This window comes from Erpetoichthys calabaricus, chromosome 11 (assembly GCF_900747795.2).
Source record: "Erpetoichthys calabaricus chromosome 11, fErpCal1.3, whole genome shotgun sequence".
NCBI classification, from domain to species: domain Eukaryota; kingdom Metazoa; phylum Chordata; class Cladistia; order Polypteriformes; family Polypteridae; genus Erpetoichthys; species Erpetoichthys calabaricus.
The window spans coordinates 26,185,966-26,211,195 of NC_041404.2; the positions used below are offsets into that span (position 1 = coordinate 26,185,966).

At 36.7% G+C, this 25,230-nt stretch overlaps 1 protein-coding gene across 1 annotated transcript; it reads right to left on the minus strand.

Moving 5' to 3' along the window:
- Window positions 1-1,346: 1,346 nt before the first annotated feature.
- Window positions 1,347-23,561, minus strand: c11h5orf15 (chromosome 11 C5orf15 homolog). Its single transcript, XM_028812824.2, has 3 exons — window positions 23,403-23,561; window positions 8,362-8,957; window positions 1,347-2,521 (listed from the first exon to the last, which is right to left on the minus strand). Exons 1-3 carry the CDS (start codon window positions 23,497-23,499, stop codon window positions 2,390-2,392), a joined length of 825 nt encoding a protein of 274 aa, XP_028668657.1. The 5' UTR covers window positions 23,500-23,561; the 3' UTR covers window positions 1,347-2,389.
- Between the last annotated feature and the right edge of the window lie 1,669 nt (window positions 23,562-25,230).

Genomic DNA, 25,230 nt, shown 5'->3' on the forward strand with positions numbered 1-25,230 from the left:
GACTGCAAGTGTTTTGCAACTTTCAAGTGGGCATTTGGAAAATCCACCCCACCAGTAACAAAGATGTTCAATACCAGTTTTCTTGCAAAATGAAGGCAAGATTTACACATTCTCCCTATGATCATCTTTTCTTTGTAATACTAGGGTGTCGTACCGTGTTGGCCATTATTAATGTTGTGAGAAGCCAAGCAAAATGAAACCTTTTATCGGCTGACTACAAAGTTAACAATATGCATGTTTACAAGGCAACTCAGGCCCTTTCTTCAGGCAAGATGAAAGCTTGCATATTACATTCTTTTTAGCCAATAAAAGGTGTCATTTTGCTTGACTTCCACTTCCCTTGTAATAAATTTTGCTCAGTACAGCAAATGTTTCACATACTCATGTCTCCTTAGTGTTATTCTGGGTACTGATGGTCATCTCCCATTACAGGAGGGAAAGTAATAGGAAGTGGGAAATAAAATTTCCCTCATGACTGTCATACAAAGCCTTTAGTCAAGTTGAATGTTTAGTTTTTACTTTTTTATCTGCTCTCTGTTATTAGATACAATTGCTAACCAGTGTTTTGTAGCTATTTGATTTGTGGACGATAATAAAATAATCTGTTTCTTACCTATTTATCATGGCTCCTCTTTTGCAATTGCTTCTCCTTGTGGCTCAGACTTCATAGAATCGAGGTTTATAACAAAAGTTGAGTGGTGCATGGAGTGTGGTACATATTTACAAATATTCCTTTTCCAAACCAGTTTATTTCCATACATGGATGCTGGGGCTTCAGAAGCAAAGCAGGTACCAACTGCATTACTGGCACACTATATCTTAATAACAAACTCTAGAAATACCCAGTCAGTTCTGGGATACCAATCACCCTAACCAGCACCAAAAGAGGAAATGGCTGTAATGGAAGAATATCTATAAGAAAAAACATTCAATCATAAAAAGTGCCAAGGTTACAATTTCAATATTGCAGTGTTGAACACAGTATTGACAGGCTGACTGTATTTATAAACAGTTAAAATAATTCAAAACATAACATGCAATACGCGCATCAATTTAGACAGATTCTTACATTTTGCCCATAAATTCTAAGTGTGATATATTATTCATCTGAAATAAATGTATGTTTGGTTATTCTAAGAACCCCTCTTAAAAGTATGTTTTTCCCTTTTGTACGGTTGGTTTCTGTCTATAACTGGTCTATTATAGGCTTGATTAATAGTAGAGGCATCAATTCATAGAAACTGCTCCTAAAAATGGAAAATAAAGTTAAAGGAGTTAAATTTAAAGCTACTTCACATATTCAGAGATAAACTGTCCTAAGTATACACATAATTGAACAAGTCACATTTTCATCTAATAACATTTATTGAAGAGAAACCATGATTATACAACAACAAATGAATACCCATTTAGTCCATTTGTGCTATTTTTGAAAACACGATTGGAAAGTGTATCATCTCACATTATATATCATTTCAGTATCTTACAGAGAGAATGCTGTGAAGGAAAAAGGAAAAGAGTATTTACAAAATCAAAGGTACTCATCTCCATTGCTCTGTGACAGGGTTTACATTTGAATTATTTACATTTTGATTTAACAGCTTCAATATTTAAACAAAAGCAACAAAGATATTTTTAAAAAGTGCAGAAAATGTCAATGCATATCTTTAATTTATCTTTTTTTTAACAATTTAGTAAGGCTTACAAAAAATAAAGATTGTTCACTTCAAACATTTCCTGATATGGCCACAAACCATCTTGGTTTTCTGCTGTTTTATAAAACTACACAATTTATACACACACACACACATATTATATATATATATATATATATATATATATATATATATATATATATATATATTATATAATATAGCACACAATTCCCTTAAGTTTGTTTGTCTAATATCAGATGTACAATACAATGATTATCCAATAATTTTACTACAAATGATTATCTTGAAGGATATGTTCTTAAAATAAGCAATTCTATTCTACACTGAGGACTGCAAGGGTCAGAACTAAAATGTAACATTGTTTAAAAAATAGAAATAATATATTGCAAGTTAGCAGCTTATTTCCCAAGGTTCCCCTTGTATGACAATATGAGGCACTAGCTAAGCCACCGGAGACTCCATGGTTCAGTTCTTCATCATTTATGGATATATTTTTTAGGCATTTATTTTAATGCACAAGGTATACCTCCATTAAATCAACCCCCCAAAAAAAGGATGAAAACCTCAACAAAAAAAGTGAAAGAGGGAGAGGAAGAGCCCTGTTTCAAATAAATGAAAAAACAATATTTTAACATCACAGTTTATACAGTATTACTTACTAGTAAGGAGACTTAAATTAATATGTTAAAAAAAGAGTCCTAATGATTTCAGATTCAAAAAATATAATCGTTGGTCATTTTGAGTGATGGCATTGCTTCATGAACATTTTGGTCAAGTTTATGATACTCCACTGTTCTGGAACAGAGACCTTCTCTCCATCGTCTGCTTTGAGCCAAAAGTAAAATCTATGACAACAACAAAAATAACCAATTACTGAATGACAAATGTCAATGAAACATCCAAAAACTAAATAAAAATGGTTAAAATAATTAGAAAAGTAAAAGTAATTATAAACTCATAACATTCTGCAATAAAGTAGAAGAAATGCCAAATAAAATGGTGCTGGAACATTTTTAAAACCTTATTTCTGCATAATTATGAACTAAAACCTTATATTTTTTAAACAAGTTCTAAAACTAGATAAAGAGCACTCAATTAAAAAATTAAATAAAAACATTATACTTGTTCATTTATTTATTGAAAAAAAAAATGACCCAGTGTTACCTATTTGTGTGTTAAAAAAAAAAAAAAAAAAAAAAAAAAAAAAAAAAGGAAAAAAAGAATAAGTATGTTAATCTTTGCTTTCAGTAAGTGGTGTGACACCCTTTTGCATCAATAACTTCAACTAAACATTTCCATCCAGTGATCAGAAAGCAAAACTTTAATAACTATGAGTTGATATACTCTAATAAATTTTCATTAACATTCTCAAAAACAATTCACTAAATTCAAAGGTACAGTTTCCTCAGTTTCATTATATATTCCCTCTCAATTCAATATTTTTCAGTAAAACTCTCATTTCAGCTAAGATGGGGCAGCAATACGGTAGAGAAACTGCCTTATAATTTCCATACTCTGTTTTCACATTCTCTCCCCATGTTTGCATACCTCAGCGCACCTCCCTCACCCCAACAGTAAAAGTGTTATTAGCTCCATGGGAGTTCAGGTGTGCAAGTGGGCCCTTTGTGCCAGTCATTGCCGATTCCTAACTTGGCCTGATGCTGCCAAGGTAGGCTACTGTAAAGGCTAGCACAATTGCAAAATGGATTAAGCAGCAAAATATTATATTATACTACAAAATGAATCAATCCATCCCACATCTAAGTACCTGAAACATTCACATGTCAATTTTCAGAAAAACATTGCCAATTACAGCTATAGAGAAAAATGTGTGCAGAGAGAAACTCTGAGGTGTATGACAAATGTTGTGTACAGACAGACAATTGTAGTTAAACTCTTTCAGGGCCGATGTCGACTTTTGTCAAAAGCAGGAGTTGACGATGGTAATCAACTGTAAACTGTGACAAAACCGTTATGTTTTAGTTGGACTCTAGTTGCTAGAAGGAAAGTTAGCTTCATTGGTTTGATTGTGATTTCCTGCGCTCGTGTGAGTAGTAAGGAGCAAACAACAGCAAAAATGGATGAAGTTTTGCCTATTATCTCTGAATTGGACTATGAGTTGTCGGACTCCGATTTTGATACAAGGGATCGAAAACAAATGTGAGGTTTCAGCTTCAGCTGACTGGTCCCCAGCTAATCGTGGTGCTGAACAGGTTCATATAGCTGACACACCTATGGCAATGTTCGCCAGGACTGCCACTGAAACCGGATTGCAATGTACAGTGACTATGACCAATGCTGCTGCTGCCCCAGCCACGCGAAGACAGCCTGGCAGCAAGCCTGCCGCACATTCTTGGCAAACTGGAAGCCACAGCATGCAGCAACAGATGTTTTATGTTGATTTCTGTGTGAAACCACTGCCTTTAAACTATGAAACTATGTTTTTTGGAAAAAATATTCAGCCCTTAAAGAGTTAAGACACCAACATCCCTCAAAATCTTTTATAATAAAGACATAAACGGAATTAACTTTCTGTTTCAGCTGAGAACTGTTCACATTTTCACCATATTTCTTTTGTCTGAAAATTTGTTTTGTCACATTTTAAAAAAATGGTGTCAACCTAACTAAAGCATACTTAGTACATTTTATTTTAAATTCTGTTTAAAATTTCAGTGTGTTAGACTCATTGCTAAGTATACCATTAAAGCACAAGAGAAAACACTTTCCATTTAATGGACTGCTCAGAAAGCTCCATTAACTACAATATTTCAAACAAAGAACTTCTTCATTTAATCTAAAATGGATGCTAAAGGATCTACTGTATTATAGGCTCTATATATTGGCTTCTAACTAGTAGAAATGCAAGAAAAGGCAAACATCAGATTGGTATAGTATAGGCTAATAATGGAGTAAAAATAATGGAAAAAAAAAATTAATTTAATGAATAATTTTAAAAGAGTTCTATGTGTACAGTTACACATTCGCCTCAAAGCTGAAGTGTGAAAAACATGTGTAGTCTGCACCACAATTTCCACTGTTTCCAATTGACTTGCTATTTAAGAACGTTAAGACATTCAGTGAAAAACCACTGAAAGGAAAATCCTTTACTGTGAATTTCATGGAGTTATTGGAACACAAATAATAACAAATAAAATTAAGTTTCTCTTTTAGCAGTTAACAATCAGCAACAGATGGGTTAGCAATACACTGTTTGATAAAGTGTCAGTTACAAATCAACCTAACAGAGGCCGCAAAACCACTTGAAAACAGAATTAAATAGAGTTTGTGAACTCTAATAATAATAATAATTCTTTATGGGGATCAGGCCTTTGTGATGGTAAACTGTAAGACCCTATCGCACAATACTTGAAAAACGTATCTTACAGTGAGTGGCCCAAACAAGGAGACACAAAAAAGTTGGTTTTTTTTTTTCTTTTTGGCACATGCCTTCTTAGTACTTGTAGTAGCTCCCACCAAGTTTGTTATTTTTCTGCTAATTGCAAGGTCATGGACCAAATGAAGTTATGGAGTTATTAAGGTATAATATAAAAAGTCATGTTTCATTCTGAAATTTGTCTCCTTGGTGAATGAATATTATTTAAGGCCCCGTCAAAATTTATCCCAGGATTTCAGTCCTAGACTTTGTTTACATTATTTTAATAAGTCGTGGACAGTCGTGAAGTCTGACATTGCTCACTCTGACCAGTCTGCAACTCTCCCCAACAAAATCTAATAGGTTCGAGTTTGTCTTATATCACAGAGATGAGACTGTGTGTATGCTAGAGCGGACAACCAATGAATGCTCACCTGAAGTACAATGCTTGCAATGCAGCTGCAAGAAATATGTTGAGCACTGTTTTGGAGCTCCCAAACAGGAGGGAGGCTCGTCTGTTTAATATCTAGTATTTTATGTACCTCAAGAGGACAGAAAATCGGAAAATAAAAGAGTCAGGATTACAGCTGAATTTGCCGTACCTGGGAAGCATTCATGCAGCACAGACGAGGTCAGGAAGCACATTATTGGCTGCCAGTAAAATGGGTGCGCATGCGATACTTTGAATATCTGAAACTGTACTGGAAAGTCATCGGAGTCATGTAGTTTGTCGTCCTCTGCAATTCCTAGTTGTGTAATTTGACGTTCCAAGGGACAAGATAAACTGCAGTCATCAAGTTTGACGTCATGTGATGCGATGCCGGCTTTACAGGCTGCACCTGCACTTTATCAGGAAAGTGCCTCAAGGAAGTGTTTCAGATTTCTGGCTCAGGGATGCAAAGTTGCTCTCCATTGTAGGTTTAGTCAAGCGTAATTTTAGGTTGGGGCCATTAAGTATTTAACTAGTGACTACACCTGCATTTTTATTCCATCAAAAGCAGTGGCAGGCACACCTGCTGGAGAATAAACATACACACACACACACAAACATTTTTGACAATATTTTTATAATTGCTAAAGGTTTGTGGGTAGCTGTTTTCTGCTCAGTGAAATAAGTTAACTTTGAACCTATATTTTCACATGGAAATTGTTTTAATTACCAGCTAAGAGTGTGTTCCCATGTTCCATCTTCCCATGGGCATGCTGTACAGCATGGAAAATGTATCAAGAAGCACAGGGAAAACAAAAAGTTTGTGCTTTAATACCAGTGCTGCATTTTCAGATTAGCATACTTTGTGAACTCCTAGTGAGCAGCATGCTATAAACAAGACTCTTCAGTATGTTAGCAAAATATACAACATATAAAATGTTAAATATTTTGTAAAACTATTAAACTGTGATCCTTTCCAGCTAGGTCACATTTTAACACTGCACTGAAAATGTTTGACTGCAACATCTTCTCAGCGGGTGGACACCTCTCTTCTGCCTCTCCTGCTATCAGTAATGGACTTGATTAACCACAAAAACAACTTGTAACATATCCGGCTGGATTATAGTCAAATTGAACTGAGGTGTACAGGACAGGCGGTGTGCTACAAACACGTGCTATAACAGCCACTGGAGAGATACAAACTCGTGCTTAGCATTATTACAAACCACGGATTTTGAAAGCAGAAAGAGCAGTTTGTTTTTCCTCTTAAACACTCAACCACTTTATGTTTATGTCATGCTTTGTCACTTCTGCATATTGCACCCGACTAAGGGCTTCCACATCTTAAAAATATTCTAGATGCAACGAGTACTCTTTCTTTTTCTCCATTCTGCATCATGTATTACCTTCTTCAGCATACAGAAATTTACAAGATGATAAAGTATATTATTCACTAGGATTACCTATATCAACAAACAAATGTATGTATAAAACATAAGGGGTGCATGATTATGACAAAATTAATAATGGATTATTATTATTGCTTATAGTATCTTCTGGTTATACAGTACAGTAGAACCTCCTTTAAGCGAGGATGCATTTAATTTGTTAACATGAAACTTAATTGCTAGATTAGTTGAAAATTTTAAAATTTAGTATTTGTTTCTTTTTTATTTTTTACAATACAGATTTAGCACACTTTTAGAAAATTCATGTCACTGTTTTAATACAGTAAACTACTGATATTTAAAACATCTTAAAAGAGAATTTAAGTATATAACACTTATAATTGGTATACCCATTTCTGAGGAAAGTATTGCAATGAAAGGTTCAATCATTAAAAGAAGCAGCATGGCAAGCATTAATTTTGTGTATTCTCTTCATCAGTATGATGAACCATTACGTTCAGGAAGGCTTGTGTAGTACTACTCAATCACAGATCAGCTGTGGTTGCATAAAGCACCACCTGCTTCAGATCCATTTTGATTTTTGTCCAACTTAAGGAATGAAGCAAAATGTAACTTCACAATAACTACTGCAGGAGTGGATGGCCTCTTTTAGCCTCAGTATTGCCAATTTTTTAATACCTTTGTTGCACACAGTTCAACCACAGCCTTGCCTTTTGAAAAATAAAACACTATGTTATCTGTCAGTGTCAGTTATCCAATTTGGCGTTTAATAGGCTGCTGCATACAGACATGTGGTAGTCCTAAGGTGTGGGTACCCCCGATTTGTAAGTGCACTGGCAGATAGTGAATGTGTCTGTGCTTAATCATAACACATATTTGCTGTTTAGAGCAGTATGTAACTGACAAAGCTCAATCTCTGGGAGAACGAAAGTACTAAATCGAATGCAGTAATTTGTCATTTTCACAATTAGCATAGTGATGTGATTTAACCTGTAGTCACAATTCATATAATGTTTTATAGGGCTGCACAATTAATTGCATATCATCGTGAATGCAAAAAAGTAATCATGTTACACCTTTTGTTAGACTACTTATCAATGTACCTCCTGATGTCAGATATGGATCAGGCTGATGTGGTCAACACTTCACCATTTCTGATCTTGTAAAAGGGGCTGTCTTAGCAAGATCAACATTTTTATTAATAAACAAAATGTAAAACACATTCAATCTGTTTTGGAAACGCATTCTTTCAGATACCAAAACTGTAAACGTTGGGAGTGAAAAAGATGGTAACATTACCACTATTTCATTCTTAGTATATTGGTGAATGAGCGTGCTTTGCAATGTAGAAATCCTTACCATTTTAACATTTACTGTAACATTTCAGGTAACAAAATGAAACGTTTGCACAGTTGGGTAGGAAACCATACAGCTACAGTGTGTCCAACACAAAAGAAGGGGAAATACACTTACCTTTCTCTTATTATGATAGGTAATATATATAATAGCAACCAAAAATCCAATGATGACAAGATGGAAAAAGAAGTGTGTATCTTCATCTTCCGGGCCATTGAAAGAGCTGCTTTTAAAATGATCTGGGGCATCTTCAATTCTGTCATCCTTGTTGGCAGTTACTAAATCTTCTCCATCCATAGTTTCACTGAAGTCACTGTTAACATCAGTTTCAGGTAAAACATTTATATTTTCTCCATCAAAATCCTGTTGTAAGTAGTCATACCCATCACTGTCTATTAAAGTTGTGGAAGGGGTCTGCTCTGCATCATCTACATTTGTAGGTATTAAGTTTTCATGTACGAAATCTGCATCAATAATATCTTGGGACGCAGTGGTGGAAGTGGTTTTCAGAGATGTGGTTTTGGCGGTGGTGGTAGTAGTAGTAGTAGTAGCAGCAGTTGTGGCTGTAGTAGAAGGTAATATAGAAGACGTCACTGTTGTGGAACCACTCTTCTCAGTTAATATTGAAGAATTTGTTTCTTGAACTTCTGTCAAAGTTGTATTTACTAATGATGGTGTGCCTGTAATATTCTTATTGGAAGATTCATTCTTATCTAAAAGAGAAAACACAACAGCCTAAACAGTTTATTCACATACAAAACAAACATCTCACTAAGTCAACAGATCAGCATTACTGCAATCCTTCTAGCATTTAGCAGAAGTCAATTAAATGTATACTCATTCCCGTAATGCGCACATGAATAAATATGGTTACTGTAATAGCAAGGAAATGGAGTTCTGGTGTGTCAAAAATAATGAGCAAAGACACAGTATTTCTGGTCAAATTAAACTGTCACCTTGACACTTTCATAAGTTACTTCAGAAAAACCCGGATTTAGCATTAAAGAAAACTTTATGAAGCGGCATTTTGTAAGACCGACCATTTCTTAACAATAACGGATTAGTTGCATTGTATTCAGCAGATTGTGGAAGCATGGAGTTCTTCCAAACAGAAACATCCTGTTGCCTTGTTCTTATACTCCACTATTTCACCTAACAGAGTTGTCATTGATCACAGTTAATGATATTGTATTGTATAAAAGGCCTGTTTAATGGGATGTGCTAAAGGTATATATACCATTGTACAGAGATGTCAATAAAACTGATTTATACCTTTTGCTATCAGATGAAGCACAGAGCTGGCCAAGAATATCCAAACTGCAGTTAACCATCTTCTCAGACTGGAGGTGAAGCTGGATTTTGTTAAATCTGCTATCTTAACAGGCCTTGCGTGCCACTACAAAGTCTAGTAAAATGGGCCATGCCCACTTTCTCCTAAAACACTAATGCAGAAGATGTAAAATAATCATCTAAAACAAAGATTTTTGAGAACTATCTAAAGTGCCCAAGCCTTTTGCACTTTTTCACATTTTGCTGTTGCAGCTTTGTGCTACAATCATTTTAATTAATCTCATTTCCACAGGGTGCAACACTCAAAAGGAAAATGTGAAAACTGGATTTCAGAAGTTTTTGCAAATTTATTAAAAAAATAAAAAACTACATGTATTCAGACATTTGCTATAATGCTTGAAATTTGGCTGTGATACATCTCATTCTATTGATCATTCTACACCTTGTTTGGAGTCCACCTAGGATTGGGAAAAGCACACGTCTATATTAAGTTCCACAAAGCAAAAACAAAGCCCCAAGGTTGAAGAAATACTCTGCAGAGCTTTTGAAGGATTGTATCGGGGTACACAGATGCGGGTAGGCTACAAAAAATTCCCATAGCACTAAAGGTTCCCAAGAGCACAGTGGCCTCCGTAATTCTCAAATGGAAGAACTCTGCAACAATGACTACTCTTCCTAGAGCTGGCCACACAACCAAACTAAGAAATCATGGGAGAAGGGCTTTGGTAAGACAGGTGACCAAGAACCCAATGGTGACTCTGAAAACCTGTGTGGAGATGGTACAAACTTCTAGCAGGACAACCATCACCGCAACACTATACTGTTCTGAGCTTTATAAGAGAGGCCTATCATCAGCAAAAGACACATAGAAGCCCACTTGAAGTTTGTAAAAAGGCACCTAAAGGACTCTGAGACTGTAAAAAAACAAGATTTTCTGTTCTGATGAAACCAAGATTAGCATCTAGTCTGCATAGAAAAAGGCACCGCTCATGAACTGTGCAATAACATTTCAAAGGGGAAGCATAATGTTATTAGTATCATGCTGTAGGGTTGTTTTTCTGTGTCAGGGACTGGGATGGTTGACAGAGTTGAGAGAAAGCTGAACAGAGTAAAGTACAGAAATATCCTTAACGAAAACATGCTCCAAAGCACTCCGGACCTCAAACTGGCTTGGAGGTTTACCTTTCAAGAGGATAATGACCCTAAGCAGAAAGCAAAGGCAATACAGGAGTGGTTTAGGGACAACTCTGTGGAAATCCCGGCATGACCCAGCCAGAACTCAGATTTTAACCCAATTGAACATCTCTGGAGAGACCTGAAAATACCTAACCACCAGTGGTCTCTACCCAACCTGATAACAGCTTGAGAGGATCTGCAGAAAAGAAAAATCCTCAAACCCACTTGTACAAAGCTTGTCACGTCTGATCCAAGAAATCAAAAGACTTGTATCGCGGCCAAAAGTGCTTCAAATAAGTAATGAATGAAGTGGCTGAATACTTGTGTCAATGTGATGTTTCAGCTTTTTATTTTTCAGAAATTTGCAAAATTTTCTAAAAGCCTGTTTTCACTTTGTGATTCCGTAGTATTGAGTGGTTCTTGATTTGGATAAAAAATAAATGTTGTTATGGTGGCACGGTGGCGCAGTGGTAGCGATGCTGCCTCGCAGTAAGGAAACCTGGGTTCACTTCCCGGGTCATCCCTGTGTGGAGTTTGCATGTTCTCCCCGTGTCTGCATGGGTTTCCTCTGGGTGCTCTGGTTTCCTCCCACGGTCCAAAGACATGCAGGTTGGGTGCATTGGCAATCCTACATTGTCCCTAGTGTGTGCAGGTGTGTGTGATTGCCCTGCAGTGAGCTGGCTCCCTACCCGGGGTCTGTTCCTGCCTTGCACCCTGTGCTGGCTGGGACTGGCTCCAGCAGACCCCTAAGACACTGTGTTAGTCAGTTATTCTCCAGCCCACTATATCCTGACTAAATGTTGTTAGCATGATGCTACGACATGACAAAATTAGAAAAAAAGACTGAATTATCCTTGAAACCGTCTTGAGTCCACAACAGTACATAAGCAAACTTAATAATGTGTGCTCACTATCTCTGCCCAAAATTCAATCCAAGCAAAAGAAAAACATTCAAAATAATTGCAAAAATAAGGAAGGGTAATGTTACCCCTGTGCTTTGTAGAAGGTAAGGGTTTTTTGAGAACTAATGAGCTATGTTCAGCCAGAATATAAAGTCCCCTTTCTGAAAACTATCTCCAGGAGAGTAAGCATATAGAGAAACAAATTAAGTCATAAAAATTAAGCTATAGACAACAATTTAGAGATAGGAAGCTAAAATTTCATGTGACCAGACAGGGTGGATTTCCCACAAGTCTAGCAACAGATGGAGGAAGACTGAAGAAATTCTATTGGCTTGGGGAGATTTTACTGAGTTAGAGGGAATTTCAGCATAAGGGTAATATGCTAGTTATAAGAAGGGCTACAGTATTCAGTCATGGCAGAAATGCTCTAAACATGACCCATATTCTGGACTCAGCCTTCAAATACTGACTGAAGAAAAAAATACCACGGTTTAGTGAATTGTAATGAAAAAAATCATAAAGTAGTTGTGCATGAAATAACAGACACTACAGACATTAGATTTGGGTCATGTAAATTCATTCCTTATTAACAATTAAACAGCAAAGTCTGTGCTTATATGGAGCTCATAAGGTTAACTGTTAAAAACGAAGCATCATTGCATCTCAAGTGAATGATTTCAGACTAAGAGAAATTTGAGAAACATTTTATAACTGGATTTCAAACTTGGACACAATGCAAAATGACAACTAAAACAACAGAAGCATTATGAATCTCTAAACACAAAAAATGTCAAGGTCCAAGCAAATGCAAGCAAGATCAGGCGCACAAATCTTTGTTGTTGAGGGGTATGGTCTATTTTGATTACAAGCCTCAACTGGCCCACACAGCTTTAGATGTTGACTACTAAAATGTCAAAGCAAATGAATAAGAGAAAAACAGCAACAGAAGCTGTCTGCCATTCTGCTTCATGACAATGCCCCTGCACATAATTCAGAAGATGCAAAGGCCACTCTGAGAAACTGTGGACCGTAACCGCTATCACAACTACTCTGATCTCCACAACTAGCCCCTTGTGGCTTTCATCTGATCCCCAATCTGAAGGGCTACCTTTGTGAAATGTGCTACGTCAATGATGAAGACATGAAGTCAAATAAGGAAGAGTGGTTTCCCAGGCAATCAGTTTCAGCTGCTTTGGTGTTAATGAAATTAACAACAGGTGCACTAGAGGGGCAACAATGAGACAAACCCCAAAACAGGGATGGTTTAACAAGTGAAGGCCACTGACATTTTTCCCTCCTCATCCTTTCTGACTGTTTTTTCACTAGTTTTGCATGAGGCGATACCTGGACCCTACAGAGGTTGCACAGGTAGTCCAACTTCTCCAGGATGGCACATCAATACTGGATAAGGACGTAGAAGGTCCTCAACCCATCAGCAGGACCGGTATCTGCTCCTTTGGGCAAGGAGGGACAGGATGAGCACTGCCAGAGCACTACAAAATGACCTCCAGCAGGCCACTGGTGTGAATGTCTCTGACCAAACAATCAGAAACAGACTTTGTGAGGGTGGCCTAAGGGCTTGACGTCCTCTAGTGGGCCCTGTGCTCACTGCCCGGCACAGTGGAGCTCGATTGGCATTTGCCATAGAATACCAGAAATGACGGGTCCACCACTGGCACCCTGTACTTTTCACAAATGACAGCAGGTTCACCCTGAGTACATGTGACAGACGTGAAAGGGTCTGGAGAAGCCACGGAGAACGTTATGCTGTCTGTAACATTGTTCAGCATGACCGGTTTGGTGGTGGGTCAGTGATGGTCTGGGGAGGCAATTCCATTATGAGACGTACGGACCTCTACCAGCTAGACAATGGCACCTTGACTGCCATTAGGTAATGGGATGAAGTCCTTGGACCCATTGTCAGACCCTATGCTGGTACAGTGGGTCCTGGGTTCCTCCTGGTGCACGACAATGCCCGGCCTCATGTGACAAGAGTATGCAGGCAGTTCCTGGAGGATGAAGGAATTGATACCATTGACTGGCCCCCACGTTCGCCTGACCTAAATCTAATAGAACACCTCTGGGACAATATGTTTCAGTCCATCTGACACCGCCAGGTTACACCTCAGACTGTCCAGGAGCTCAGTGATGCCCTGGTCCAGATCTGGGAGGAGATCCCCCAGGACACCATCTATCGTCTCATTAGGAGCATGCCCTATTATATTTTTTTTTATATTATATTTATATTACACACACACACACACACACACACACACACACACACACACACACACACACACACACACACACATATACATACACACACACCCACACATATTATAAATAAAAAAAATAAATATACACATACACACACACCCTAATTCACTCTTTTCAATTAATTGCTTTATATGTAATGTGAATCTACTAATTGTGAGGTAACATAATAAACTACAATACAATATTCTTTAAATATGTGCAATGTTGGTAATTAAATATCCTTATACCTTCAACTCTGAACTAAAAATTGGAAGGCAAAAATGCCAGGAAACTTCAGAGAAACAATCAAAATTTAAACAAATGCTCCTGTCTTCACATTTGATTAGAATAATCAAGACTGTGTATTTTATGAAAGTACTTTTTAAAGAATAGATTTTGGTACTGTCTGAGTCCCTGTTTATTTTGAAAAACTTTGATGGCTAGGGAGGATGTCGGCTAAGAGAGTTTCAAGTGCAAATACAAATACAGGGTTACATTACTGGGAAGTAATAAATAGACTACTGCCAATAAATTAGGAAATGAATCTTTAAACATACTCAGACTTATGTATAATCTTTTCAATACACTATTTTTTTAAACTATAAACAAAACACTGGCTAATAAGGTGTAATAAACACACACATCAATATGAAAAATATGTGGATACACTTTATATATATATCCCTTTTCCTAAAGGCTGTAAAATGTGTGAAGGTCCAATTTACAATTCTTAAAATTTTTTAAACAAAACATTTCTTCCACAGCTGTCACGCCTATCAGATAATACAGTAAGTGACTTGAAAAATAATATTTCTGACAGAGTATTCACTCAAATGCACAGGGACTGTAGGTGAGGCTAGTGAGGTAGTGTCAATTTTTTTCATTTAAACAAATGGTTTAAATGTGTTTTTATTTACAAATAGAGCAATTTTTACTTAAACAGAAGCCTATGGAATATGCAGAAGTATAATGTTATTTTGTTATATATTAAAAATGCTTTTTTATTTAAACAACTCTGAGAACAGTAGCCTATTACTAACAAATATTTAAAAGGGCTACAATTTGTAACTTCTTAAAAAATGAACCATAACAAAGGTACAATAAGACATTTTAAGAAACCTAAGGCCACTGATGTGATCAATGAAACGGAGGACATCAATAGAGCAAAGAATTGGGGCAATTGTGTTTTAAATGTGCCCACAAATTGCTTGCATTTGACTGCAATGCCAGCAAATAGCCTCTTAAGTTTCAAGCATTCTTTATCTTTTCTTTTGAAACAGAAATGACTCCAAACTGCAGATGTTGTGTTTGGTTTCAGAACAATCTCCATCTTAAAAATATTCTTTTCTTATTATTCCTACCTAATATTATTAACCAGAGTCTTTTTTCTCTTTCTTAAAGCACTGTTAACTATGACTAAGGGCTGAAAATTTCAATAATTTCTGGGAAGTGTTTGTACATTATACAATGAAAAGTCAAGCAAAATGACACCTTTTATTTATTGGCTGACTAAAAAGATTACAATAAGATTACATTTTATAACCTTTTTTAGTTAGCCAATAAAAGGTGTCACTACTACATTATACAATGAAACTGATTTTCTGAGCTTTGGTCGTCAAGGGAATATCGGTGAAGCCTATGAGTTGTTTTAGTGTTTAACACATGTAAATAACCCTGCTCATTTTTAAACTTAATATTTTGATCGCTATTGCTTAATGCAGTAATCCAGTTAACAGTCTACGTGAAAGGCCTACTGCATATTCCTTTTTTTTACATAAAAAAGGATGTTTTCTTTACCTGCTCAAGGAACATGAAAAATCAATTCAGTGCAGCTTCAAATTATTTTCATTAGGTGAAACTCATGTTTATTTAAGGAGAATTTCTGGGGCAGCAAGTAAGGTAATAAAGCTGCTGCTATTGGAAGCCACCAGACATACTACTCTTTCAAACTGTAATCCATACACGTAAGGTAAATTTAATAATAAATAATAATTCTTTATATTTATATAGCCCTTTTCTCATGTGAGTGATCAGTGCCACAGACTGACTCACACACACAAACAGTTCTGAACTGTTTATAAACTACTACAGTTAGGTCCATAAATATTTGGACAGAGACAACGTTTTTCTAATTTTGGTTCTGTACATTACCACAATGAATTTTACCGCAATGAACTCAGATGCAGTTGAAGTGCAGACTTTCAGCTTTAATTCAGTGGGGTGAACAAAATGATTGCATAAAAATGTGAGGCAACTAAAGCATTTTTTAACACAATCCCTTTATTTCAGGGCTCAAAAGTAATTCAACAAATTAAATAACTGGAAATAAAATGTTCATTTCTAATACTTGGTTGAAAACCCTTTGCTGGCAATGACAGCCTGAAGTCTTGAACTCATGGACATCACCAGATGCTGGGTTTCCTCCTTTTTAATGCTCTGCCAGGCCTTTACTGCAGCGGCTTTCAGTTGATGCTTGTTTGTGGGCCTTTCTGTCCAAAGTTTAGTCTTCAACAAGTGAAATGCATGCTCAGTTGGGTTAACATCAGGTGACTGACTTGGCCATTCAAGAATTTTCCACTTCTTTGCTTTAATAAACTCCTGGGTTGCTTTGGCTGTATGTTTTGGGTCATTGTCCATCTGTATCATGAAACGCTGCCCAATCAATTTGACTGCATTTAGCTGGATTTGAGCAGACAGGATGTCTCTGAACACCTCAGAATTCATTCGGCTGCTTCTGTCCTGTGTGACATCATCAATAAAACTAGTCTCCCAGTGCCACTGGCAGCAATGCACGCCCAAGCCATCACACTGCCTCCACCGTGTTTTACAGATGATGTGGTATGCTTTGGATAATGAGCTGTTCCACGCCTTCTCCATACTTTTTTCTTGCCATCATTCAGGTAGAGGTTGATCTTGGTTTCATCTGTCCAAAGAATGTTTTTTCAGAACTGTGCTGGCTTTTTTAGATGTTCTTTAGCAAAGTCCAATCTAGCCTTTCTATTTTTGAGGCTTATGAGTGGCTTGCACCTTGCAGTGCACCCTCTGTATTTACTTTCATGCAGTCTTCTCTTTATGGTAGACTTGGATATCGATACGCCTACCCCCTGGAGAGTGTTGTTCACTTGGTTGGCTGTTATGAAGGAGTTTCTCTTCACCATGGAAATGATTCTGCGATCATCTACCACTGTTGTCTTCCGTGGATGTCCAGGTCTTTTTGTGTTGCTGAGTTTACCAGTGCTTGCTTTCTTTCTCAGGATGTACCAAACTGTAGATTTTGCCACTCGTAAAATTGCAGCAATTTCTTGGATGGGTTTTTTCTGTTTTTGCAGCTTAAGGATGGCTTCTTTCACCTGCATGGAGAGCTCCTTTGACCGCATGTTGTCTGTTCACAGCAAAATCTTCCACATGCAAGCACCACACCTCAAATCAACTCCAGGCCTTTTATCTGCTTAATTGATAATGACATAATGATGGACTCGCCCACACCTGCCCATGAAATAGCCTTTGAGTCAATTGTCCAATTACTTTTGAGTCCCTGAAATGAAGGGATTGTGTTAAAAAAATGCTTTAGTTGCCTCACATTTTTATGCAATCGTTTTGTTTACCCCACTGAATTAAAACTGAAAGTCTGCACTTCAACTGCATCTGAGTTGTTTCATTTAAAAATCATTGTGGTAATGTACAGAACCAAAATTAGAAAAAAGTTGTCTCTGTCCAAATATTTATGGACCTAACTGTATAAATGAATTGTTAAAGTAATTAAACATTTTAATGTATAAAGACCTGCAGTATAATAGCAACATAAGCTTCATAGTATCAATCACTTTTACGTGTCTTAAAATATATACACAGGGTCATTATTGACAGTAATAATTTACAGTATCATAAACAGAAATTAATTGCACTTCAGACTCTTGAATATCCATTTATTTTCAAAACAGTTTAATCCAAAAAAAAAGTCACAAATTTAATACAGAGGCAGTTTGAATTTTTCATATCAAAAATATAAAACAAGATGATCATTCAATACAATAACATAATCAGGAGATACACGAGTGACTGGAGAAGTACATCTGCAAAGTCATGATGTTCAGCACTTAGTACTTCACACAATAATCCTACATGAGGAGTAAGAAAGTCCTTCACATTTAATAGAGGAAAGAAACTCAAAAAGGACAAACTCTCCCCCACCCAGTGCATACACTGACAAACACACCCAAACTGGTTGATGCTAGCCGAAAGCAATTCAGACACTACCTACATTCTGGCAAACTGCAGGGTGGGTAAGCCACAAACATTTTCTTGTGGGGTTTAAAAAGACCTGTTATGCAGCATTCCAGTAAAACTCAAAGGTCTTATTGTTCCCAAGCTGATTTTACTGAATTCACAAGTGAAAGACTTATGAAAACAGAATGAACCATGCAGGCCATATTTATTATATATTTTTCTTCAAGTATAACTCGAGCCTTGGTCAACTTGCAATAAGTTAAAAATCAGGAAACAGTATTGCCTTGCAAAGTGCCTTGTGATGCTATATGCTGTTAACGTTGCAATATAAAATAAAGATAGAATGATTAATGAAAGGTGAAAAAAAAAAAACAACAGGCTCTTCATTTCTGAATTTTATACTCTTACTAAACACAAGTAATTACTGTAAAATACATTTAAAAATCATCACTACCAAAACAAAGAAATTCCATCTGGCACACACTTTATGAAGGCTTAAAATATAATTAATGGAATGATCCGTAATTTGATTTAGTTTTCCTAACTATAATATATAGCCTATGTGGAGTTAACACATTCTCCCTGTACCTGTGTGGGTTTTTGCCCCCTGTTCCAAAAGACATGCATCTTAGTTTAAATTGCAATTTGAAAGTAGTTTTGTGCAAGTCAGAATGAAAATGTGTGGGGCCTGCTATAACCATGCACCAGTGCTACTGGGACATGCTCCCTTGTGACCTTGAACTGGATTAAGCTGGTCTGAGAATGTTATGTTGTAATTTAAGATCAGGAAATGTTTGTTTAATTAAACAGAACTAGGATCTGACACATACACAAACTGTCATACTGTTCACATATTTTCAGAACTGGATTTCAACTGAAGTAATGACTTAACATGTATAATGTGAGGCAATTACAGAAATAATTTTCTTTTTTGTGATCCAAGTATTTTTGTTTACACCACATAAAGGTAGAAAAAGAGGGGGGAAAAAAAAAAAAAAAAAACCTTGTGGGAAACAGCCCGGACACAGACAGGTAGACATGATTTTAAAGCACCACACACGTTTATTTACAACTATTTACACAGGTGAAACACACATAACCCAGTGCCGCAGCACTAATCACCCCAAAGTCCTGGCCTCTCACAATGCCTGTACTCTTCTGACCGCCTCCACTCTTCTCCTCCGACTTCCACCCGACTCCAGCCATCTAATGGGGGGAAACGGCCCCTTTTATATACACCCGGACGTGCTCCAGGTGCCCCTGGTCTTCTTTCCCCCAGCACTTCTGGGTGTGGTGGGAGTGCCAAAGGCCAGGGCTCCAGAAGCACTGGGGCGTCCTCTGGCGGCGACCACGGGCCCCTATAGGGTTGAGCTTTTACGCTTTGTTCCCGTGGTCCCCAAACCCACAAGGGTGGTCGCCCCCTCATGGTCTGGAGGAGGCGTAAGCCCTCCTCCGGTCCTCCTGGGCGTTCCGGCTGGGTACCACCCCCAGCCGCTTGCCACAACCTGTACTGATTTTAATACAACAGTAAATCAACAATGACCCAGCAGTTATTCATTAATTGTAATGTTAAAAACAAGTAGCCCGACAGAAAGAAGTGGCACCACTACCAAACTCAGCAAGAAGAAGCCTTTACAAAGTACAAAAATAGGGCCGTGGCAGTGATCAGAGGACATCTGACTCTAAACTAATTGTACGACATCATGCCATTTTTCAACAAGATGATCTATTATTATGGAGAATCCACTGCATCCACTAAATTTATGGAGAATCCACTGCATCCACTAAATAATGTCATCTCCAGACAGAAGAGCAGCTTCAGCGACAGACTGCTGTCACTGTCCTGCTCCACAGACAGATTGAGGAGATCGTTCCTCCCCCAAACTATGCGACTCTTTAATTCCACCAGGGGGGGTAAACGTTAATATTTAACATTATACATAGTTATTGTCTGTTTTTTTCACCTGTATTATTATCATTCTTTAATTTAATATTATTTATTGTATCAGTATGCTGCTGCTGAAGAATGTGAATTTCCCATTGGGATTAATAAAGTATCTATCTATCTATCTCTATAGATCCAAAAAAAAAAAAAAAAGAGAGAATGCCCAGAAAGGGGGAGGAGAGAGAGGGAGGGAGGGAGTAAACATTTATTCTTGATCAAAGTTAATCTTAACCATTAAGGAATCTGCAGTGTTCACATACTGAACTCCAACCACATTATTGTGAAAAGATCCTACACTGTAAAAGAGAGCACCCTCTAATAATACACAATCTCTTAAACTTTATAGGTATTAAATAATAAAAAAAAAAACTTCCATTATAAACTGTTGAAAGACTGAAGACTTTACTAATCACCAATGTAGCCTGGTAAACAGAACTGAGTCTGAAGGCCATTACTAGGGGTGTGGGGTTCTGGTCATTTGAATTTGATGTGTTGCCACAAAAAGGATGGACAAATAGAAATAGTTCAATCTGAACTTGGGCAATGATTAAAGTTTTTTTTTGCGCATTTTTCCATTAGATGCAACTTTAGATTTAATGGATGGGAGGATAGGAGTTGATAATCTTAGATCACCTTTGAATTCCATTATATTTAATTGTTAAATGGGGGGTGGGGGTGGGTCGGTATGCCCAGGTTTGCCTTCGGGCTATTATCCCCTACCCTAATGTCTAACTCTTAGCATAATTATTAAACATATACTGTATGGTAGTGCTTTATGATTCTGACATTGAGCAGTAGTGCCATCTTCACAACACATGGGCCAGACTTTAGTCTTCAGTTCATAGTTGCAAGAAATAAAATGTCTGAATCTTCTGAAACTCGCTGCACTTCTGCACTAATTATTGATAACAATGTTATCTAATAATCAAATCACAATCTGCTTAAACTACAATAACACACACACACACAGTTGGGAGTTCGTGCCAACACAAGAACTTCGTTTAAACATTCACAGTTATGAACCCTTGTACTGGTAGAACCTCCTTAAGCAACAGTAACCACAACCAAATGTTTATTGTAGCTGCTGATCAGACTTGCGCAACAGTTTAAAGGAATGTAGGCCACTGTGTCTTACTAAACTGTTTTGGTCACTGATATTTCTGGGATTGCTTCATAAACAGTTCTCTTCAGGTCACATCACAGTATCTTAACTGTGTTGAGTCTGGACTCCAACTTGGCCATTTCAAAACAGAAACATTATGCTTTCTATAATTCTGCACGTCTTCAGTATGGATTCTGTATGAACAACTTGTACTTCTAAGGGCTTCCTCCGGTTCACCCCTCAAGCACCACAAAAAAGTTATGCATTATATTCGAGGAGGAGGATGGCATATGGACACTGCCACTGAGGCCTAGGATATGTTTACACAAGCCTTGGATATGAGGGAGGCTGTGCACTACAATGGGCAGGCATCCCAGGAGAGCTTATTATTAGAAGTAAATGACTCAATGATTAACAAGAGCAATTGCGTCAAATCAATTACTTAAAATAAAAAAAAAGTTTTATTTATGATAATTCAGTTGGAGAAGATTGGAAATCACAGATGGCATCACAAAAATAGGCAAACGTTACCTACTGCTAAGGAGCTCACACTTCAGCACATATTGTGAATTTATTTACATATGTAAGTAGATTCAATGACTGTGCCTGACAGTCAACACCAATGAAACAGGCAAAAAGAAAACTAATCGTTGTAAAATATCAAGAAGCATTATAATGCCAACAGAAACACATAATTAAATTGCTCAAAAATATTATTCCATTAATATTAGTATTGCGTACAATAGCAGTAGACAAAATAAAGAACATATCCAACTCCATGTGATTGAGAAATAATGAATGTGGTATGTATAGCTAAATGCTACCTGTACATCCACACCACATTAAGAAACTAAACTGGTTATTGTTGTGAGCCACCAAAAACTTTCAAAAGATATGGCACAGTTGCCTCTGTACATGAATCATGTCATATAATTTTTGAAATACAGTAGGCTATTTATTCCATTATGGGTTCAAAAGTGAAATGAAGGTAAAAAAGACTACAACTCAATACAAAAACAAAAAAACAAGTGTGTTATTGGTGTCTTTGGAGCAGAGGTGATTTCAATTATTGCCGTTTCTACCTGGTGGAATTCACAAAACACAATTTTGATTCTGCTTTTATAACTCACGCTTGAACAAACTTTACACTAATGGCTCATTTCTAAGTACGAATTAAGCAGATATTGGGTTAGAATGAAGGCGGACACGGCATTTGGGCATAGTATAAGCATTAGTAAAGGTAGAATTGAAACCACCATATTAAAGTAAATGACAGCTATCAAAGAGAGTGATATTGACTGAACATAAACACATCTGACACTCTTTGTTTTTTGATCCATTGCTACATAAGATGATTAAGAAATACTTAAGCACGCAAAGTAAAATACACAAGGGATTGGTTTATCTGCAAAAAAAGTATTTTGATGTAAGCGAAGTAGTACTTCTTCCTACGTTAAACACATGGGGTCAAAGTAAGCGAAACATTTAGTAATATATTATTCAGTTTTAAAAAAAGATAAAAAAAAGTACAGCGGGAAATCAGCATCACGCTTAATAAACCAGATTCCTCCTACATACTATTCCCGTTGTTGTCTCTTGTTACAACAGTGTTAAGTTCGGGTGAACTTGATTGGCATACAATAGGTTTAAAAATAAAAAAAGGAAACCGATAAAATGTTAATCTTAAAATTCTGGATTAGACATGTGAAAAATGCAACCATATCTAAAACTCGGCACCTAAATTCCAGAAACTATTACAATACAGAATCGTGCATCAGGCTCTTCGGGCTGTCAGACACGTAAAACGTCAAGACAACTAAGAATATGGAACAGAGAAAGATAAGTTAACTAAACACTGTTTAAAAATGGGTAAACCATCGTGTTTAATGAATGTAAAACAATTAATGAGCAATAACAGTTAATAAAATTAACAAAGTAAACATTGTTTTAAAAAGTGTGACCAATCACGTGTAACGTCACCACCTACCCATCCATCCACCCTCACTTATTAACAGGAGTCCTTATTCTCAAGTGACTGTATCATGACATACTGAGATTAGGGAGAAATCAACGTGCAATAGGCACAACTGCTATCCGCTTCAAGACATGACGAAGACCATCGCTCAAATTTACTAGCTCATAGTCGCCTTGGCGTCGAAATCTAGCCAGGGAAAGAAAACTCGAATGCAAGTTTTTCCCTACTAAATGTGACTGTTGAGACTAGCCTTCTACAAGCCATATAAAAAAGAAGCACACTTACCATTACCGTCACTGATCACAGCGCTCAAGGAAATGAGTATAAGGCTAACACAGCAGACAAAACTCGCGCTGAAGCCCATGTTGCTTCCAACGGCCATCTTCCGAAGAGGGATGAGGAAGAGCGCGAGCACAAATTCGCAGGATGCCTGGGAGAAGGGGCGTAGCTAACGGCTGACGTCAATTTTCTGGTAGTCTGTATCTGCGGAGAGCGCAAGAGGACATTGCGTACTTCGAATAGAAAAATGCATGCCTGTGATTACTGCTTCAGCTCTAAAATCGCACTATTCACACGTCAAGGCTACTTATTGATGCCTAAAACGTGTTCGGGTAAAAATATATATATATTTATTAAAATTCTCACCTACAAGAAAGTTTCAAATTAACTAAAAAATATCCTGCGCACACTAATGTGTGATCGTAAAAGCAACATTACCAGTTAGAATTTCAAGGGAGAAAATATTTCTAATAATAGGACAAAAATGTACACACAAATATTCTAGCATATAAAGAAATTTCAATAGTGTAACAAATAAAAATACATGCTCCCCTCATAGCTTAACACTTAGTTATATTACATTATGCTACATATTAGTACCCTCTTATAATCAGTCACAATGCTACTTTATGGTGTGTCAATTACTAACCAGTTCGAAGCAAATTCTCATCCATCTGCTACTTTAGGTGCACAGAGAAAACCTGAACTATCCTGTGTTGATCTAAACTTGCAGTATGGGCTTCACATCTCAAAATAATAACCATAAAATGATCTCAAACTTCATAAATGTGAATCAGCCCATAATGCAGTGGCAGTATTTGCATAAAATACAATTTGGCATCCCACAATGCTTTATCTGAGTTTATACTGATAGGAAATTTGAGATGGCACCAGTACTCTGATATCCCTATTACATTACAAATCTCAGTTGTGTAATTCCGCACAATAAATATCACATAAGCGAATGCATGACTCTAATACCAGTTTAATGAAATGCTTTCACCATTAAACTTGCAAAGGCTGGATTTTTATAGCAAGGAAGCTGCATCACATACAAATGTTTCCCAAAGTTTACTTGATGAAGGTAACTTCCAAAATATTACACAGGTTCCAAAATATACTTTATTACTACACACTGTTGGAGGAAGGAAAATATAAAGTAAAAATTAGGTAGCAGCTAGTTAAATATAAAATTACATGTTAATGCTATATTGAATCTTGCAGTTTATTGTACAGTATACATTTTAAATTTGTTTCCCATTTTTTTTTTCTGTTAACCAAAAAAACAATTAGGAAGAATGCCAGTAACAATGTGTCAATAGTAGAATATGAGAAGAGAATAAAATCAAGTTTGAACCTATAAGCCATTACCAAGATTAATTTATGAATGATACACACTTTACAGTCTAAATTTTAAACTAATAACTAAAAAACATTAGGATTGTTAGTACCAGTGTGCCAGCAGGATAAAATAAAGTTTGAGTTGGTGAATATGATGCACACTTTCCCATTTCTAAACTAGTAAGTGAAAAAATATTATGCAGATTGTCAGAAACTGTGTCAGTAGCAGAATATGAGGAGAGGATAAAATTAAGTTTGAACATATAAATCATTATCAAAATGAATATAATTGTAAAAAAATAAAAATCTGGTAGTTTGTTTGAAATTTCGTAAGTAATGAAACACCTTGGGTGTACTAGTCAAGCCTAATCCTGCAGGTTTCATCACACTGTGACAGTATATAAAAATGATACAAGTGTCACCAATACATGAAATGATGTTTAAAACTATATCTACCAGATACTTACAAACCTATTTAAATCGCAAAAATCTA

Bases quoted from the DNA above. Each gene is read 5' to 3' on its own strand.
- c11h5orf15 (XM_028812824.2), bottom strand. From the start codon at position 23,499: ATGGCCGTTGGAAGCAACATGGGCTTCAGCGCGAGTTTTGTCTGCTGT. The intron at 8,958-23,402 runs GTAAGTGTGCTT...TTTCTCTTTTAG, and splicing joins TGTGATCAGTGACGGTAATG to ATAAGAATGAATCTTCCAAT. The intron at 2,522-8,361 runs GTAAGTGTATTT...TTGTTGTCATAG, and splicing joins CCTATCATAATAAGAGAAAG to ATTTTACTTTTGGCTCAAAG.